At 46.5% G+C, this 21,149-nt stretch overlaps 1 protein-coding gene across 1 annotated transcript; it reads left to right on the plus strand.

The window, feature by feature from the left end:
• The first annotated feature begins 1,283 nt into the window (after window positions 1-1,283).
• Window positions 1,284-18,818, plus strand: INF2 (inverted formin 2). The gene is made up of 5 exons (XM_015865477.2): window positions 1,284-1,399; window positions 15,444-15,852; window positions 17,336-17,451; window positions 17,918-18,077; window positions 18,781-18,818. Exons 2-5 carry the CDS (start codon window positions 15,456-15,458, stop codon window positions 18,816-18,818), a joined length of 711 nt encoding a protein of 236 aa, XP_015720963.1. The 5' UTR covers window positions 1,284-1,399; window positions 15,444-15,455.
• The last annotated feature ends 2,331 nt before the right edge of the window (window positions 18,819-21,149 follow it).

Genomic DNA, 21,149 nt, shown 5'->3' on the forward strand with positions numbered 1-21,149 from the left:
CTAAAGCAAAGACAACAGAAGCAGCAAAAGATAATCAGTATTCCCTAACCAAAAAACAGAAATAGCTCTTTTAAAATCAGGGTAAATCCTCAGAGGAAGATTCCAGGGGACACATCCATTTTTTTCTGCAATGTGGATTTGTAAAACAAATGATCTACCTGGTTGAGTATCACTTAAGATAATGGTTGGACACATTTCTTTTAAGTAGAATAACTGATGAGCTGTGTGTGCTGCCATCCTCAATAGACACAGCCTTCTCCCATTTCTCACCTCTCTCACCAGAAACAAAGCAGCAGTTATGAGCAAAGAGTAAAATCTCTGGTCTCATTTTCCAATTTGAAGACTCCGAGGTGCTCATCACCGTGTTCTTCCCCTGTAACTATCCTCCAGCCTCCCGTAATTGCACTCAGCAGTATGAAGCTTGGCACTTACCAGCTTGCAGCAGCTCTCTGCAACACGCTGATCAGGATTTTCATGTCAGCTCTCCCTCTCTTCCCATCCATGATTTTTCCTGCTGGATTTCTGTCTGAATGACAAAGCCACTACTGCACGACTGCCCCAAACCAGCACAGAAATAGATGCTGAGGGAGGCAGCATCCCAACCCAAAAAGGGAAAGGATCATTGCCACCAAACTCTCCCCACTTGGCTGATAACATGTAGGCTTAGCTCCAGTGTTACACTGCTCATCTGTAGAGCTGAAGAACTTTGCTAAGGCTGAGGGAGCTGGGGCTGTTCAGCTCCAGAAGAGTGGGCTCCAGGAAGAGCTGAGAGCAGCATTTCAGCATCTAAAGGGGGGCTGTAAGAAAGAAGGGGACAAACTCTTCAGTAGGATCTGTTGAGAAAGAACAAGGGGGAATGGTTTCTAACTTAGGGATTCAGACTGGATATTGGGGAAAAGCTTTGTAACAGTGAGGGTGGTGAGGCGCTGGCATGGGCTGCCCAGCAAGGTGGTGGTGCTGGAGACACCCAAGACCAGGCTGGACGGGGCCCTGGGCAGCCTGAGCTGGTGGGGGGCAACCAGCCCACAGTAGGGGTTGGATCTAGGTGGGCTTTAAGATCCCTTCCAACCCAAATCATTCTACGATTTCATGATTCTCAAAGCAAAGCCACCCGTCTACTCTTTCTGCATCCGCAGCAAGGAAGCAGCCCAGCAGCACATACTGACACACACGCTCGCAGCCCGAGGCCCCGTCTATAAGCATGGCCAGGGTGGAGGGGCTCATCCTCCACAAACTTCCCCACCAAGACCGGAGCCGGACCCTCCCTCGTCGCACCGCCCCCGCCCCGCCTCTAAACCGGGCGCGGCCGCCGCGGCTGGCGGATGGGCAGAGCTCGGTGGGTGCGTGCTCCGTTGGAGGTTGGGTGCTCGCTGCCTCCTGTCCGCAGGAGACCGCCGCGGTAAGAGCATCGGGACCGGGAGGGGGGGGATGCTCGGTAGGAGCCAGTAGGAGGAGTTGAGCTGAAATTCCCCTCCGTGGATTGCAGCCCAGCCGGGAGTCCTCTCCCAGAGCCAAATCGGCTGTGAGCAAAACGGTGTAAGGGGAAAAGCCTCCGTGCCCGGTCGGAGGCATCGCTGCAGGTGCGGTTGCTGTGCGGGAGGGTGGGACGCGGTGCGGGGTGCGGGTGCCCCGTACCATGTACCGGTGACGGAGCGGGGAGGTGGCGGCACGGGCCGGTGGCAATATTGCGCTGTGTTGGTCCGGATTGCAGCAGGTGTGAGCTGCGGTCCGCTGGGGCTGCGGACAGCCGCTGTCTGCCCCGGGTTTCGGCTTTTATTTTGAAGCATTCTTCGGTTTTGGGGCAGGGTTTCCCAAGTCCTGCCCGGCTCTATATACTTCCCTCGTTCCACGTCCTCCCTTTTGCTCAACAGCTCTGCGTTGATGAAGTGTTTTCTTGCAACATCAGCGCCGGGATCTGAATTCCAGAGGCGGGGGGCGGAGGAGTCGTGCTGGGGTTACTCTGATCTGCGAGAAGTACCTCAAAACCGTACATCAACCTGCTGAGGTTGGGGGATTGCTTTGAGCATACACTGCAGGCTGTGCTACTCGCTCTGCTGTCTGTGGGGGAACTTGTAACTGAAGTCGGTTATAAAGAAAAGTTGGGATCAGCCGCAGTAAGGTCGCAACCATCCTACGGAGAACAGTCTAAGCTCCCCAGTTGCTAATCTCATTTTCTCTTACATCCACATCAGTTTGGTTTTCCACTACGCAGCTGCCAAAGTTGAGGTGGCGTCAGGGAGCTGTAGGCAGCCGGGAGCCTGGCTAATGCCTTTTGGTGCTGTTGTAAGTGAATAATCCCCTCCCAGGCTGCTGTCCAAGAATTTTGCTTCAAAAATGTGAGCACTGTACAAGGGCCATTGTGTAAAAGATCGTCTGAATGTAGGACAGGAAGGGACCTGGCAGGTCAGCAGATTGAGCACCGAATGGTATTATGCCTTATTGCACACCGCTGTGATTCGTTTCTCCCTGATCTCCTGGGAAAGGTAACATTTCTTCCAATATGTTTCTTTCTCTCACTTTATATTGGCACGATGATTATTTAGTTCTCAATAAGCGTCCTCTTTGGGCTCTTTCAATCCTGTGATGGAAGCGAGAAGCTGAAACTTTTACAGCATATCCCCATGCTCTGTATTGCTGCACCCTCCTCCTGGCTCTCTCCTACTTTCCTGCTTCTTCCCATGAGGGTGCTGTAAAGGGAGGTGTTGGGTAGGACAGGCTTTCCCCACTTTCAGTGCTGACTCCACCACTGCTTCCTTCCACATGAGTGTCTGTCTGCTCCCTGTGGATATGTACTTTGTTTATTGCAATTGCTCGCCTTCCTTCACCTTGGCTCCCAGCTTTGTTGCAAGCTGTGCAGCAGGTGGCTGTGCTTCAGAGGTGTTGGAAATGGAACTCTACCCTTTCCTTGTGTGCCAGCTATGCATGGTAGGTTTCTCAGAGTGACCATGTAGAAAACGTTTCTTATCAGAGCAAACTAAGTTGCATATTGTCCCTCTTTCCCCACCATTTACTTCCATATCTCCAATTATATACTTGCTCCGCAACAATTATTCTGTTGACGAGGGATTTTTAATCCATCATTGCACCGTAACCAGCCATGAGATGGGAGTCACTGAGTAGTGGATTGCAATGCAATGCAATAGGTTAGGCAGCAAACGTAGAATCATTAAGGTTGGAAAATACCTCCAAAATCATCTAGTCCAACTGTTCATCACCACTGTGCCCACTAAACTGTCTTAAAGAGCTGGAGCAAGTCATGCAACTTCAGACAGTCTCAGGGCTCGTATCTGAGCTCAGATTGAACTCCCAGCTAGATCCTTGTCCTTACTATTTGCAATAAGGTCTATCAATAATGATTCAGTGGAAGTAGCACCCGCTGAATCAACACAGTTAAATCATAGCATCGCCCAGCGGTGCTGAGCAAATCCAGCTCCACGCAGTGCAAAATGCCACAGTGGGCAGATGCAAACAAGCCCATCATAAAGAGATCTCTGCATTCCATTTGCAAACACTTTAACACTGTGTGCACTGTTTTATGTGACTAGGTGAAAATGGGCTAAGTTTTGTGCAGCAGCTCAGTGCAGCCTTGCAGCCCGATGCCCCTTGTGCAGGAGGGAGGCTCCCCAGAATGCTCAGTGCCTCAGGGTGAGTGTTACTAGGTGCTTCTGACCTAATCTATTATATCCTTCTGTATTACCCACTAAACTATTATTGCAGTGTTTCTCAGCGTTGCATGTGCAACAAAGCAAGCAGGCAGTTCCCTATTTCACTGCACTGAGAGCTCTTTTGTCCCAGGCTGGCAACCAAGATGCTAAGACCAAACTGGGAGAAGGTAGAAAATGAGATTAGGTTAAGAGCCTTGGCTTTGTCCATCTTACATAAGGTGATACCTTGCTGGTAGGGCTGTTCTGAGCTTAGGTGTGGCTCTTGTCACAGCATTCGCATTCCAGCTGTGGAGGAGTGATGGAAGGAAGGGAACAAAAAGCAGTATGGGAACGCTTTGCAAAAAGGGGTCGCCCCATTTGTGCAAGGAAAGTTCCTGGTCAAGGCTGCATATCGCCTGGCTCTCTGTTCCTAGGAAGAAAAATAACCACTGAGCAACAGACAAGCCTTGTCATTGCTACCAGATGTCATTGGCATAGACAAGGAGCCGATTTTGTGGAACTGAATGTAGAAACAAATAGGGTGTGTGGAATTCATGAGCTACTGAGTCATCGCCTGTGCCGTGCAGGAGTGGCTGCAGTTAGAAAGGATTGTACAATGTGGCAGGTTTGCTGCTGTTTTGTCTTCATAGCCCTTCCTATCTGCAGAGAGCTCTGAAAGAGGGTCTGCTTTTAACAGCACAGTGATTTTTCTATTTGATGTAACCAGTGGTGTTCAGCTATTTCTGGTACTTTGATACCTGCGCTGACATTTCACAGTGCTGGAAATACTGGAGCCGCAAATCGATGAGAATCTTAAGCAGGCAATGTGTTTGCAGAAAGCTCTGTAGCATTTTTGTGGTGGTAAATTGCTCTGGGAAACCTGCTGAGCTGATAAAGGGGAGCGGGCAAAGCCAGGACTGGGACTCAGTGGGTGACACTTGGGCTCCAGGACTGAGGCACTCAATGGACTCCAGGGTGTTTTAAAAGCACCCAGAAAGTTGCAGCTCACTTCCAAGGGGACCTTGTGCCAGCACTGTGTCCAATAAGAAAATAAAGGCAAGTGAAGAGCTGCCAGATCTTGGCTGCGTGACACAATCAACTTGGTATGGGTATAGTGGGTGTCACCAGGTGGTGCTATTTAGCATTGACTTCCCGTTTATTCTTCTTACCACAACCATTATTTTGACTCATCTGAGTGTTATGTGGTATTAATTTGGGAAAATGCTTAAGTAATAAACCTTTTAAATAAACCATTTGCTCTTTGCTCTGCTGCTCCATTGAGACCTGTTGTACAGGTGCCCTTGGTCAGTCCTTTGTGCTAGAAGGACTTTCTCGAAAGGGATGTAAGAGAAACTCCAGCTGCTTAGAGCGCACACAGCTTCAACGACACTTGCTTCTCCCCCATCCAAAGCATCCTGTTGCCTTCAAGCTGGTGGTGGATGCAGAAATGAAGACAGGATGCCGCTGATGGCCAGCCTGGGGCTGCGTGGGTCTCTGTGCTTCCAGCTGGGAGAGCTGAGTCACATTTTAACGAGAGAGGAGAGCTGGGGAATTTGAGCTGTACTGGGATAGCTCCAGGAAAGTGTGGGAAAGGAGGTACCCTGGTGCTGTAAAAACCTAAGTTTAGTTCTCGTTTAAATGGAAAATGTTTGTGATTTTACCCTGGCATGGGTCAAACAAAATAGAAGCCATGGGGTCTGCTTCTGTCCAGCCTTGGGAGCAGTGGGGAAGTGGATGCAGCATCAGCCCCATTCCCCCTGCTTGAGAAGGGGGAAGAGGATGGCATCAATTCTGTTTACCTGTTTATTTTCAGTTTGGCCCTGTTTCTGTTGATGCAGCAAAGGAATAACTTTATTGCCCTCTGCTCTGGCAGTTAAATCACATTATTTTCAATAAGGCAGCTATCTCCACACTGCTTCTGTTGTGCTGGTTTCTTCTATCTGGAAACTATCTGCTACTCATCATCCTACTTTTGCTCTCAGCCATCACACCGCATGCTCTGAAAGCAGCGAGAAAGCATTGGTGTGATGGAAGCCCCAGGTAGTAACACAAGTCCTTATCCTTTAGATATCCATAAGCATTGACAAAATCCCCATCTGCTCTTTTCCAAGCTGAACGGCCCCAGAGCTCTCAGCATTTTCTCATACAGGAGAGGTTCCAGGCCCCAGTAATCTCAGTGACCTTTTGCTGGATTCCCTCCAGCAGTTCCCTGTCTTTCTTGATCTGGGGAGTCCAGAACTGCACACAGTAGACTCTCCCTCACTCAGTTGGCTGCGCTCTATTTAATGTACACCAGGGTGCCAACCTCCTCCTTTGTGTGCTTCTAGCTCAGGAAGGGTTGATTCATTTTTCTGAAGCAGATTAATTATTTCTGCTATTTAAAAAAAAAAAGAAATCCTTTAGAGTAGTCAGCTTAACACCACGTGCAGAGCGCGGTGAAGAAAAGCATTCCTACCCCAAGTAAAAAGGTCTGTGTGGAATAAGTGAGTGTGGGTTGCAGTATTTACCAGCAGTGGGCTCTGCAATTTGTGAAGTGCTCGTGAGCCTGTCTTGCTCCTGACTTGTATGATAAACTGCACAAACTTGAGCCTGCCAAGGTGAGCCTGGGAGCAAATGTTTTTGTTCGTTGATGGACGTTAATGACTTGTTTCCCTTCTGCTTTACATCACTGTGGTGTGGCACTTTGCTCCCCAGCAGCCAAAGCCTGGTTGAGCTGCACTGCCGCTTCCTCAGCCGGCTGCTCCCCAGCCTGCTTGGCTGCATGTGCTGTTTATGCACTGATGCACTGTAGCTCCAAATTTCAGAACAAGCTGTTCAATATTCATGAGTTATTTTGTGTGTTGTTTTTTTTTCCAGTTCCTGAGGTTTCTTTTAGAAGTCTGGGGATAAACTCTATGTTTTGTTATTACCATTATTGGGAGTGCACTGAACTCACATAGCTAAGCCCTGAACACCGCCTCTGTTTAGCTGGGACAAAGGTAGGGTGAAAGACTATGGCAACAATGAGTTGTTTTACAAGCCTGTAATTCCCAAATCTCCACTTTGGTAACACCTGTAAGCAAATGTGAAAGCAAGCCTTATAGAGGTGAATCGCATATAAAATGATATCCTAACATTTGTTGTGTATTTATCTATCAGAAAGAGTAGTAATGCAATGGCACAGCTGCCCATGGAGGTGGGGGAGTCACCTTCACTGGAGGTGTTGAAGCGCCATGGAGATGTGGCACTGAGGGATGTGGGCATGGTGGGATGGATTGGGTTTGGACTGGCTGATGTTATTGATCTTTTCCAACCTTAATGATTCTGTGATTACATGATTTCTTTTCAAAGACAAACAAAAAAGCAACAGCATCAACACTTTGTTTCTAAAGTGTTTAAAATGATTTCATAAGGAACACTAGAAGAGATTATAGAGTATCCCAACTTGGAAGGGACCCATAATGATCATCAAAGAAAGCGTTAACATAAGATACCTTGTATTTATGTTACATCTGGTTATGTTATTATGTTAAAATATATCATGGGACTATTTTGTCCCCAACATGAGAATATCTCATTGCAAACCTCCAGGTGGTTGAAGCATGTTAAAATCCGTTCACATCGATTACAGGAATGTGGCTTAGTACAGGAACAAGAGCTTTTAGGAGGGATAGCTTTAGCTGCTCTTCAAACAGTGCAATAAGCCACTCAGTGCACTGGGATTACCGCTTATAAAAGAGACATCAAACTTTTTCACCTAGCAGTGGAGAAAATAGTCTGAAGGGATGTTTGGAGTGATTAGCTTAGAAATAATGCTAAGCCATTCTCCTGCTCTATTCATGAATTTGTTTCAAATGCCTCAAATGCTTAAGTTTTGGAATTAGCACCAGGGCATGTTCTCTGGTTGCTCTTAGTAACATCCACAGCCATACAGCTCCCAGGCAGGTATCTGGGGCCAATCTCCTTAATGTGTGTGGTGTGTGCCTTGCTGTGCCATTAGGAATCCTGGCAGCAATCAGCCTTATCAAAACAAAAGCACTCAGGATGTTTGCTCTTGGGCTGATGGCTCACTGCGATGGACTCCACATGGACCATGGGCTGTTCAATTGGAACAGCCAGTCTTCATAGGAAGGAGTCACATCTGCAACCTGCTTGAGGAGCAGGTGGAAAAATACAACCTCCTTAAGGGACCCTTCTGGTGTCCCCACAGATTTTTTTTCAGTAGATGCCCTCAGGCCTTGACATGGATCTGAGCTGCTGTTTGGCTCCAAAGTGCATGCAACCTCCTGCAGAGCTCTTCCCTTCCTTCTCATGCACTGCAGTGTAGTTATGCAAGATGAAGTTGCTGAAGATGTAATCAGTGTGAGCTCGTGCATCCTTTAGAAACCCATGCATGGGTCTGTGCCGTTTGCTCTGGGTAAAACTGCTGATGCAGGGTTCATTTTTATTTATTTCTTTATTGTGGTCATATCCTGCTTAGTGAATTGTGGAGTTCATGGTGCTTCCCCAGCTGAAAGAACCCTCCCCAAAACAGGATGTGTTTTGTTATAGGAACTTCCTAGAAGAACTGTGGGCTGAATGTTTTTTGACGTTTAAAATAGATCTACCCCATTAGATACAATGTTCCAGGAAATAGACACGTGCCAGAAGCAGCTTGGTCCTTGATTTTCATTATCTGAAGTGTCCATCAGATAGATACTTACTTCAAGAGGCCTTTTTTCCTTCTTTTTCTTTCCTTTTACCATCAACTTCAGCGAATGTATTTGGCAGAAAGGCAGACAGATGTCGGTGTCTCGAGGGCTGGAGGTAAAATCTGTTCAGTCTCTGAGGAGAGAATTCAACCAAGATGTCCTCCCCAGTATCTTCCCCCACAGCTCTTCTGGACCTGCCTGCCCTTTGGCATAGGATCACCATACACAGGACAGGCGCTGATATCAAATCATCTGCAGTTCTTCCTGACACCTTCATTTCCCCCCCTGAGATCCCACAAGCACATGCCCATTCACCTTCCTTTGCTTTGGCACCCAACAAGTGGTCACAGAGAGCTGCTCCCCGTTGCCAGATCTGTTCCTGTGCTGAAGGCTTGCAGAAGCCCTGCAGTTCTGGGGCTGCTTTTCTGCTTTTTTAGCCTGATTTCACTGCTTCTGCTCTTTTTTATTATTATTATTGTTCTTTTTATACATGGGAGTCGGTGCAGCCTTTCAGGGAACAAACATTTCTGGCATATCTTTAAGGTCCAGAGTTCAGATGAAACCTGATGGCAGCTGATAGCTCTTTAAATTCCTTGTCTTGGCTGCCAGAACAGGGTTTTGTGACACCAGAGATCCTCTCCTGCAGGATTTTAGTCACTTGATTCTTCTCTGCAGCCCTGCTGTGCATCCACTGCCTCCCAGTAACCGGGGCAGTGACTGGTGGAAAGGCTGGGAGCTGCACCTCAGGAATACACAGTGCTCATGAGCTGATGTAAAATCCATCATGGAGGAATGTTTATCTTGGACTGTAATACTTCCTACAGCAGGACGGAGAACTGCGCTAAGTCATTTCCTCAGCACTGAATTGTTACGGTGAAACTGCCTTAGTTAGAAAACACGGGGCAAAGGCTTCCCTTAAAGCAAGCTGGATTTGAGCCTAGGGACAGGCGGATTGGTGTATTCCAGGGATAGGTTGGATGCGGCCTTGGGCAGCCTGATCTGGTGCCTGACTTAGTGGATGGCAGCCTGCCTATGGCAAGGGGCTGGAACTTGGTGATCTTTGAGGTCCCTTCTAACCCAAAGCACTCTGTGATTCATTTCTGATGCAGCCAAAACTGGTGCAGTGGTGCTCCTGGACACAAGTACTGAGTTTCTCTGTTAGAGCAGGGAACTTCATCCTGTGGGTGATTTATGCTGGTTGGAGGCCTCATGGAGGGAGAAAAAACAGCATCTGAAGCCTAATGGCTGCCACGAGCCAGGCAGCAGGACGCTGCTGACATGGGCCGTGCTGAAATATTCACAACTCAATAAAAACCAGCTCTCGTCAAGCACCTCCCAAGAGAGTGAATGCAGCCATTTCAGAGCTCTGTGAAAACCCAACCAGAAGCAGAACAGAAAAGATTTTCTATTAAAATGAGTTATAAAAATCCTCAGAGCCTTGAGCTCAGGCCAAGCTCGAGGCACAGGAATGTAGGAGTGCTCAGAACAAGCAGCATTCCTAAAGCCACATCCCTGACATGGAATGATGTCTGCTGGGTGGGCAGCTCCGGGGGAGGCATCACCCAAGTTATATGCACCTTCAACACCCTGCTGACTTTGCAGTCCTATAGGACCCAATGCCACAAAGCCTTGCAGCCAACAAAGGTGGGGACAAGGATGGTTTTCCATCTGTCTCACCCTGGCCAATTCCATCCCACCTTGGTTAACTTTCTTCTTTTCCAGTTATATATATTAAATATATTTTCTTCTTCACACCCTTTGTCAGATCATTTTCCTGCTCTGAGTCACCTCACATCTTTTGTTTAGAGCCCGGGGACTTCATGCAGATCCCCATCTCCAGCACAGAGCGAATGAAGGGGGTGACAAATGACATGCAAATACCTTTCCTGGAGGCTAGAGGAAAGTTATTTGTTTGCAGCATTCAACAGACTGATATTTACATACTATTAAATGCTGACATCCTGTTGAACTTTCTTGTAGCTGTGTGATTTGCAGACAGTTGCTAGTTTGGGGATTTAGACCTTAATGACTGAGGGCTGCTTGGCAGAGGAGAACACGAGCTGGATTGGAAGTGAGGGCTCACAGTGCTGATTCAAGACCATCCTTTTAGGTGAGAGAGACCAGAGAATATTTTGGCTTGAGCTCCAGGGCAGGAATTCATTTTTCTGTCCTCTGGGCTTCCTGTGGAGGTGTTTAAAAGTTTAAAAAACAAAACAAAACAAGAAGCAATTGCAGGTTTTTGGCTCTTGTAGTATCTGTTTGGTTGACAGCTTCCCACTGCGAGCAAACCGTGAGGATCTTAGAAAGTTATGACTGCACTTTGCATGTTGCTGGGTAACAGTTTCTGCCTCTCATGTGGCCATCAAATCATCTTCATAAATTGCATCCTGAAATGCCAAATGGCATTGGCACTGCTGGGACAGGAGCTGTGGTGGCTCCAGACATGCCATAGAGCCCAGCATGGTTTCCTTGGGACCTGGAAAGGAGTCGAGATGCCATGAGGAAGCGCTGGTGATGGGATACGGCATCGTGCTGTGGGTTGTGTTGAGCGCTGCTGGGAGCGCATCCACAGTGTGCATGGAATGGGTGCTGGCTGCCACGTGGCATCACTGACCCAAGACCTGCGGTAGCAGTTAAGGATGCTGCAGGGCTCTCATCTGCCAGGGCAAGCTTTTAAAATTGGTTTGGCTGATGAGGGAGGATCAGGTGTTGATTCTGGCTGTGTTTCCTCAGTAGCAGCGGCCATTTTTGGCTGTTGTACTGATTTCTTTTAAACCTTGCTTGCCAGGATAAGGAAAATTGGTTACTGAGCATCTGACTGTGTTACTGTTGCAACTCTTTCTAAGCCCATTTAAATCTAAGCTAGAGCAAGCTTTGAATATAAATATGACTTTCAGTGGCTCTGAAGATCCTATCACAAACATCCTTGAGCATCTCACTTGAGTGTGATTTGTGCGTGGTTCCTGCAGCAGACTAATGATTTATTTACTTGTTTGTTTGCTGGGGAGGAAGCAGACACAAGTGTTAACCCCATCACTGCCAATCCACTGAGTAGACCGGGTAACCACTTGTTTGTGCAAACTACCACATGATACTGTAGCTTATATCTGGCCAGGAGAGAGAATCATAGAATTGTTTCAGTTGGAAGGAACCCTTAAAGGTCATCTAGTTAAACTCCCCCGCAATTAACAAGGACAACTACTTCAGGTGCTCAGAACCCCCTCCAGCCTGACCCAGAATGCCTTAAAAGACAGGGCATCCACCACCCCTGTTGTGCAGATCTTGCCTCTGACTGGCACGACTCACTTTCCCACTAGATTCTTAACGTGAGCTCCCCTTGTTCCTACGGACAGCAGTGGGCCTTCACCAGGGGTCAAACTGTGCCTAAAATAGAGCTGCCCCCCTCTTTCAGCATGTAGGAGGATGATTTCATTAGTTGGTGTGCACCGAGCTGCTCAGACACTGCACAGGAAAGCACAATAGTACAAATGAAAGCAGGAGGAGGAACAAACCCATCAGGCTTTCTGAAGTGTTTTTGGAAAGCGCAGAGCCAGGATGTTGTTTCTTTATAGTGACTGAGTAGACTGACATGTTGCAAAATACAAAAGCTCTGCATATTCCCAGCAGTGGAGTGAAAACTGGAACTACCCAGAAGCAAAACCTATCATTAGCAGACAGCAAAGCACAGCAGCCTCTCCAGCACCAGGAGCAAGCACAGAAGGGAGGGAGGGGCTGAGCAGCCCCCAAAAAGCTTTTCTTGGGGCCAAGGTTGTGCAGCAGCCTCATTGAGAGAAGAGCTGTGATTTAATGAAGGCAGAGCATGAAGTCTGCCCTCCTCAAAGGACATTCTCTTCCCAATGGCATCTCTTTGTCCAGCAATATGGGCATTGGGTATGAGTGATTCTGAATCTGTAACTTTTCTCACTTTCCTTCTCTCCCAGTCCTATCAAGTAGTCCTGAAAAATCGTCCTTTGCTTGTCCTCCTGGGTCCTTGCTGTGATCCATGGCATCCTGGAGGCGTGTAATAATCAAGACTGAATGCTGTGCTGTACAGCTCTGTTCTCTCCAGCAACACAGGGTGGAGGAAGTATTGACATGCCCTGATTTATCCCCCACAGATGTCATCTCCCTAGGAGCTGGCTTTTACTTGGAGGAAAAAAAGGGCACACAATGCTGCAAAAAAGCATCTGATTCAGAAGGAAAGGAAGAGGAAAGTTTAAAGGACCAGGCTGAATGGATGCAGGGAGCATCATGGCTTTGCAAACCCAATGATCCAGGCAGTTAACACCATGAATTAGTGTTGCTGTCAGCAGGAGCAAGAGGATGAGCATTTCATTTATGATGACTCTCCTCAAATTTGACTGCTCAGGAGTACTTTTGTATTCAGACTTCTGCAGATGTCATTCCCCACCAGGTCTAACCTAGCTCCAAAGATGAGAAGCAAGATCAGCAGGGCACTGTTTATCCCAGTGTGAGCTGTGGGTGTCCCAGTGCAGGGAGCTGGCACCAGGACATGTCCGAGGGAGCAGCACTCATGCTGTGCTGAGGGTGCAGATGAGGAGGGCACTGTGCTGCCAGCCAGAAACTGGGGACCTCACTTCCACCACTGCACTGCAGTCCATTTTAATCTCATAACTGTCCCCACTCCACAGCCATTATTTACCTGCTGGTAAGCTCCTGTAGTCAGAGAGGTAAAAAGGGGAAGCCAGCAGCCCCCTGAGGATGGAGCTGTGCAGCTTCACAATACTGTGCTTCATAGAAAACAGGAGAAGATGCTGCATTCATAATATATCACTCATATCCATGTTTGTAAACAGATTTATCACACCATCTGTAGAATTGTGCTGCAGTCTCCGTATTTATTTTCTTCCCATTTATATAGCACAGCTCCTATTTAATTAATTTCATTTTTACAGTTATATACATTTACCTCTTTTTTTTTTTTTCTTCCCCACAAAAAAGGGAATACGCTCTGTGGGAGACAATATTTAATCAATCAAATTTGTTCAGCTCAGTGCAAAACAGCTCAGGCCTTTACTGCTCCAGTATTTACCTGCCTGGGTTTGCTTCTCATCATTTCACATCTGTGTGGAGCAGCTGGGGGGAAAGGATAATTTAGGACAACTCTTCTGGCAAATAGGATGCACTGTTGGTATTTCCTGTCTCCTGTTGCACTGGGTTAGCTTAATTTTCAGAAATCAGCAAAGCTTAAGGTCAATAATCCTATTATAATCTCTCTGACTTCCTGTAACTGATACTATATATAAAGATGTATTTGTCCAACTGGGAGAAAAAAATCAGCCTGTTACGTTATCTGGTTTGATAAGAAACCAGGTTTGATAAGAAAGGTTTAGTAATATGTAAATAAAAAGGTGATTTATTGAGTATAAAAAGAAGTCACTGAAAGAGAGAAGAGGCTTGTAGTCAGCAGCTCTGCAACCAGATTCTCTGCTTGGTGTTGGTGCACACTTTCACTCTGGAGAGAGCAAAGAGCTGGGGCTCCAGCTGAGCCAAGAAGAGGGACAGATCCCACCCAGGGCATTGGGGTGGTGGTGGTGGGGCTGAGAGCATGGGCTTGGCCCATTGTGCCAGCATGTGATTTCATGCTGATTGCTTTTAATGGAATAAAAATGCCAGGAGTCCCAGTTACCTGAATCAAAGGGAAAGCAAAGGATTCCCCTCTGCAAAAATGTTTCTTTAGAGCTTCTGCAGCTTCTTTAGAGCTTCTCTGTGACCATATCCAGCCAACTCTAGAACCCTCTGACCCTACTCCTACACAGACTTTAATGCTGTCAGCTGTGTTTTGAGGTGTCCTGCCAAGAAATGCTTCCCAACACTTTGCCATGAGGGAACTGTTTGAGCTACCTCAGATATCCCATCTCACCACACTTTGCATCCATCCAAAAGCCATTTTTAAGTCCATAATATTATGCTCCCAAGTGCCTTGCAGATGAGTAAGTAAATATTTTGGCTGCATTTGGTAATGAAGGGCAAGATTCTCTTGGAATCCTTCAGTCTACCAGGTGCTGGGTTTTGAGGATAAATGGCACCTGGGTTATGTTGGTCTCCATGTGAGCTCACCAACCCAGAGAAGCAAAGCTGCTGGTGGCATAGCAGGGGAGAAGGAAGCATTAATAGCTGGCTTTGGGGCACAGGGGTCAGCCTCCTTCTGTGGAAGAACTGACCCCTCTGAGAGTCATTCATTTTTAAATTCATTTTTAAAACTACTGCATGTAGTTTTGAAAATCATTTGCATTAGATAACTAACCTAAATTGTTGAGGATCTGAGAAATGAGCGTCCTTTAAACATAAAGTCTTGTGTAAAGGGTTCATTTGGCTTGGCTTTGATGCTTGTTCGTGTTGAATCAAGTCCTCATGTTCCTTGCTGCTGAGACAGACCATAGGAGATGGACCTTGAAAGGATGTGCTTCATCTCCAAAAAGCTTTACTGCTGTTTTAATGGCCTTCCCCTGCAGTCCCTCCACTTGCAACTTGTTGGGGTCTCACATTAGCACACACAAGCACCACATTTAGCAAACATATTTGCTGCTACAGCAGATGGGAAGAGATTGAGTGAGTGTTATAAAATTAACCTTTGCATCATTCAAAAGAAACAAAAGCAAAAAAGAAATGACAGGGTAATTGGATGCTTATATGAACAGGATATGCTCAAATGACTTCTACTTCCCATTACAAATACTCAGAAACTGCACAGCATTTCCACTGCAGTAAGATTTCAAAGTGGTTTAATGGGCATAAGGAGTTCAGAGCTGATAATGCTGTTTCCATCGTTATCCTTTCACTGCACAAAAATAGGTATAGTAGCTATTGACTGGTGGAAATTGACTACTTGTAAAGCTGTATTTACTGACTTAGAGGTGCTAAGAGTCTCTTTACAGGGTTCTCAGGGTCTGAAAATAATGTGTGTTGTAAGGAGGGGATGTGTTTAGTTTCTTCAACAGAGGACTGGTTCCAGTGTATGCCGGGCATGCAGGAGAGCTGGCATAGGATCAGGAACCTTCTGTGGTTGTGCTTTAAGTCCTGACCCTAGGAGAAAAAAACATTGCTGTTGTGGGGTTGGTACTCAGCCTAAATGGTCTTCTCATGTTGTCTTTTCTTTTTCTTTCAGGACAAGCTGTTCATGATGTCAATCAAAAAGGAAGGCGCCCACAAGAAATGGGCTGCCTTGAAGGAGAAACTCGGGCCCCAGGATACCGACCAGTCAGAGGCCAACCTGGAAAATGCAGAGCCAGAGCTGTGCATCCGCCTCCTGCAAATGCCATCGGTGGTGAACTACTCGGGGCTGAAGAAGCGCCTGGAGAACAGTGACGATGCTTGGATGGTTCAGTTCCTGGAGCTGTGCGGTTTGGACCTCCTCCTGGAGGCTCTGGACAGGCTGTCTGGCAGAGGGGTGGCCAGGATTTCCGACGCCTTGCTACAGCTTACCTGCATTAACTGTGTGAGAGCAGTCATGAACTCCCACAGAGGCATTGAATACATTGTGAACAATGAGGGCTATGTCAGAAAACTCTTCCAAGGTGAGGAGACATCTTCCTGCCACACAGTGTGGGTTTTTTCTGTTTCTTGTTGTCTTGCACTGAAACAGGCTTCTTGGAAGTTGTTGATTGCAATTGCTTAATGGAATTAATTTCTCTTAAAAATGTCTGTTTTGAAATTACATTGCTTTTGCCACTTAATACCATTTAGATGGACTCATTTTCACACAGATGTTTTCATAGCTTCATGAGAAGCTGGGAATAAGCACTGCCTTGGCCATATACAGTCATGAGAAGTCCAGTACCTAGCTTCTCAGTAGATACTTTCTATTAGTCTTTGTGGGGTCCAAGAGCAGAAGGAGAGGCATTAAAAGAGCTTGGAAACCTGTAGCCTCTAAGGAGGAGGAAGAGTGGAATTGTTTAGACTTGATGCTTTTTAGACTTAAGACACTCAAGGTCAGGCTAGATTGGGCTCTGAGCATCTGATGGATCTGTAGGTGTCTTTGTTCATTGCAGCGAGGCTGGACTAGATGGCCTTCAAAAGTCCAAAGCAACTCAAACTATTCTATGTTAACAGTCCATTTTTCATGTTGCCCAGTCTTTTCCTTCTAGGAAATGGGATATAACATCTTGCAACATTTCCTGCTGTTCATTTGCTAGGAAACTTCTCAGGACATCTCGTAGGGCTTCCTTGTATAGCACTTCTTGGCAGTGGGGCTGGGATAACTTCTGTGTTGTTCCACAGAGCTGAGATCACAGCTGCACCTGGATACCCTTATTAATAGCTCATTAAAATGCATCTAATCTAGAAAATGTTTTGTTCCTCTCTATAGTTATCAAGTCCTCTTCCTTTTCTTCCACACTGTATTTTCTTAACCAGTGTGAAATACAGAACTGGCATTATTGGACTGTGAAAGACAATGGGATATCCTGGGCTTCTCAGCAGTCTGGCTTCTTTGTGCACCGATAAACAAAAAATAAGAGAACCTAATCCATTCCCCTCACCTCCAAGGGCACAGAGAGAGAGAGGAATGGAAGAAAAGGGATTGCATGAGGACTGGAGAGAACAAATGGCCTATTTGATATGCACATTGAGTGATTCTGCACTAAAAACAAGGTTCATTAATTGGGGAAAATGGTTCATCTGCTATTCTAAAACAACATTTGCATGGGAAAATTGGAAATAGAATGCATAACTGCAAGTGCTGAGATCTTGGCTGCTGTTACAGCATTTCCATTGGTACTTGGAAAAGGTGAACAGCTACATGCAGCACCAAAAAGCCAGCGGGGTAACTGAGCTAACATTTACTGTTCCTGCTAGAAGTTACTACCACATACTGCTATTGAAGTGGGACGTCTATAAATAAGGATATTTTTCTTCCTGTCTGCCTTCCATGTATTGGCTGCACTCTTTCAGGTTTTCTTCTGCCATTATCCATAAGCCTTATAGCAGGAGACGCAGAGATTCAGAACTTCGTGCTCTTAAAAATCTTCTTTCACTTTGTTTTGTTTCATTGTCTTCCAGCACTTGACACAACTAATGTCATGGTGAAAAAGCAAGTATTTGAACTCCTGGCTGCGCTGTGCATTTACTCATCAGATGGCCATGGTTTGGCTATGGATGCCCTGGACCATTACAAGGCAAGTTTTGAGCTTCAGGAGGAGAAAAGGGTTTGGAGCGAAGGTCACTTTGCATCATTTTGGTAAGAGAGGCAGGGATTCACAAAGGAATTTGTAGGAATTTTGGCCTGGCCAGCAGAAGCCCAGAGGCATTGCTCTGTGATTTATCTCTGAGCAAAGGACTACCAATAAGAAGGTTCTTTCTGTCAGGAAAAGTACCAGGGTAGATGGTGCCATATGCATGGGTGTCACTGGTCAGGAGATCAGATGCATAAGTTAGCAGAAAGCAGGAGTTTCACAGATATCCCCTGCTGACCAGACATTGTTCCATGATAAGAATGCTGCTTTTAACTATATCTTCCTGTCTTGTGGTTTGAGGCATAAATTGAGAGTGGTTTTAAGATAGTGACCTTAGTTGAGAGCCTGCACTGAAGAGGTAGATGTTAGTGAACTGTCTAAACAGAAATGTCACTTGTGTTACTAACAGAATGTGAAGAACCAGCAGTATCGATTCAGTGTCATAATGAATGAGCTGTCGAACACAGATAATGTGCCATACATGGTGACACTGCTGAGTGCTATCAATGCCATCATACTGGGGAAAGAAGACCTAAGAACAAGAACACAAATCCGAAATGAGTTCATAGGTAAGGATGTTTGTGACACCTAAGTTTCTTCAGAAAAAACTCAATGGCCAAGCACAGGGCAGTTTTATGGCTCTATTTTCACATGTACCTGTGAGGTGGTTATAGAGGGCTGGGGATGAAAACTGCAAATACAGCTGGAGTCCTATTTTTGTGTGTGTCTGTGTGTTCTCTATTCTCTTCATCAACATTTCTTTAGCCAGATGTATTTGATGCTCTCCCATACCTTTGATCTTTTCTATCATCCCACCACCCCTTGATATTCTCAAAGGCATTTTTATAACCAGCCATCTTTTGTGGCCACTTTTCATTATATTACAGTTCACCATAAAAGGAGATGAAGTTTGGATTCACCTCATATAATGTGCACGTCTGTGCTGGTGAGCCTAGGCTCCGTTTCCTTCTGTGGAGGAAAAGGGATATTTGATCTCACAGTTCATCTGACTTGCTTTAGACATCTACTTTAGAATGAGAAGACTTGTGCTCTGTAACCCCAAAGGGATGCTCAGTGGCTCACTCAGCTGCAGATGTGAGCTGCAGGTCTCTTCGGTTGTTGAGTGAACCTGCCTACTTTGACAGATCCAGGATAGCTTCACTTCTTATTTCTGCAGAAAGTGTTCATGAGAGCAACATTATATAAAGATCATAGTAGATCACTGCCAAGTAGGTCATAATGCCAATATATATGTATTTTTTGTTCTTCCAGGGCTTCAGTTGTTGGATATTTTAGACAAGCTAAGGTAAGGATCACTGTTTAAATTTTCTTATACAAATGAGATTCACAGTAACATAGCTGTGGAAGTTCAATACTTGGCAGTCTTCATTTGTGTGAGGTATACATGGGTGGAGTGGACACAGGTGTGCACCCATTACATGGAACTGGAGACATTAGGCCAGTGTTAAGGTGCTCTCATCAACCACAGTGTCACAAGGACAGCTGTTGTTGCAGATGGCAATGACAGAGGCTTTGGCACAGATGGAGCATGGATCAGCAATGCCCCTTATTGAGGCTGCATAGGAAGTTTTTTAAAAAGCAATGTTTGTGTTGACTATATAATAAAAAAAGTTGGCAACCCAATTTCAAAAAAGGTAGAAATGCCACTCTGTTGTTACTGCTCCAAGGAGAAGTCCATGCAAATCATACTCTGGACCAGATAATCACATGAATAGTCCCATTCGTTTCTATGTGTTGGCTATACAGAGATGTATTCAGTTCAAGAAAGGATACACTGATGGCATTTGATCCTCTATAAATAAGGTAGAGTAGGGCACTTCTAGCATGAAACAGTTGAGTCTTAGAGGCAAAGAAATAAAAGCCATTTAAAGAAAAATAATGATCTGAAAATCAGTGTAGGGCTCTCCAGTGAAAATGAGTTCTGTAATATTTTAGAGACATAGAGGAGGAGGACCTGCTTATCCAGTGTGATACTTTTGAAGAGTTCAAGATAGAAGATGATGAGGAATTATTAAAGATATGTGATGGGATAAACATGAATGATCACCATGAGGTCTTTTCATCTCTCTTCAATAAAGTAAGTAGGCCCCCACGTGGGTTGCAAAGAACTACGGTGGCAAAGTTAACAGAGTTTGCTTGCAACCAGTCTGGTATGCAGACTTGGTATGATGGAAAGCTGCCTTGTTTTCCAGGTGAGCCGCTCCCCGGTCTCCATCCAGCTGTTGTCCATCCTGCAGAGCTTGCTCCACTTGGAACCATCTCACCACTCCAGCCTCCTGCTGTGGGAGTCCTTGGATGCAGTAGTGAACAGAGCCCTTTTGCTCGCCAATGACAGTAAGAATGACATACATCTAGCCTTATAGTCAGCTCCTTATCCAACCCAGAGCCCACAAAAGGTGTTCCCTGGGAAGGAAGCAGAGACAAAACTATATCTGCTGCACAGTCGTGTATTGATGGGAAGCTCCAGCCATACGGGTGCCAGTGGGAATTGGCCATGTTTAGTGTTGGGCTCGGGATTCACCATCTTGCTTTGATGGCTAATCCCTGGCGTTGTAGTGAGCCGTGGGTCACAGGAGTCAATGAGAATCTGTTTTCATTGGCATCCTGCCACTGGGGCTGGCTGGCCTTGTTGGCAGGCATGATCAAAACAGTGTGTATGAGCCAGTACCATGAGAAAGAATTTCTCTATAAGACGAAAGTACCACTGGGTAAAATGATTCCAGGCTTTGTAACTTCAGGTCTGTGAGAGTTAAATAGCTGAACAGCATGAATAACTCATTGAGCATCATCCTCTTCTCTGACCTCAACATGTTTTTCTAGTCCAAGGAAACACAGTTGAAGAAGTAATTGAGAGGCTGTTATCTATCAAGAAGCATCCAAACAAGCAAAAAAGAACTGAAAAACGTCTTTCTGGGAATGCAAATGGAGGCATTCAGACTGAACTAGAACCATGCACAAGTGCAGTTGAAAGCCTGGTGGGGTCACCAAACCCCTGCAAGACACCAGAAGCTCCCTCAGGGCCACAAGCCTGTGAAGATAAGACCTCGTGCTCACAGCTCTCAGCCTGCTTCACCTCATCACAGACCTCTAACCCTCCACCCAACACTGCTCCTGCCCCTCCACCCCCACCGCCTCCACCCCTACCCTCTGGCCCAGCAGCCGTGCCCCTCACAGCCTCCATGAATTCACCACCAGCCCCACCACTCCCTGGCATCCCTCCTCCTCCACCTCCATTGCCTGGCATGGCAGTCATCCCTCCTCCACCTCCATTGCCTGGCATGGCAGTCATCCCTCCTCCTCCACCCCCATTGCCTGGCATGGGGGGTATCCCACCTCCACCCCCATTGCCTGGCATGGGGGGTATCCCACCTCCACCCCCATTGCCTGGCATGGTGGCAATTCCACCTCCACCCCCACTTCCTGGCATGGGGGGAATCCCACCTCCACCCCCATTGCCTGGCTTGGGAGGAATCCCACCTCCACCCCCTCTGCCTGGCATGGGGGGCATTCCACCACCACCCCCATTGTCTGGTACTGGGGGCATCCCACCCCCTCCACCACCATTGCCTGGTATGGCAGGAGATCACATAGAAGCTGTTGTGGCCTCCCAGTTCAGCTGC

This window comes from Coturnix japonica, chromosome 5, assembly GCF_001577835.2.
Source record: "Coturnix japonica isolate 7356 chromosome 5, Coturnix japonica 2.1, whole genome shotgun sequence".
In the NCBI taxonomy this organism is placed as follows: domain Eukaryota; kingdom Metazoa; phylum Chordata; class Aves; order Galliformes; family Phasianidae; genus Coturnix; species Coturnix japonica.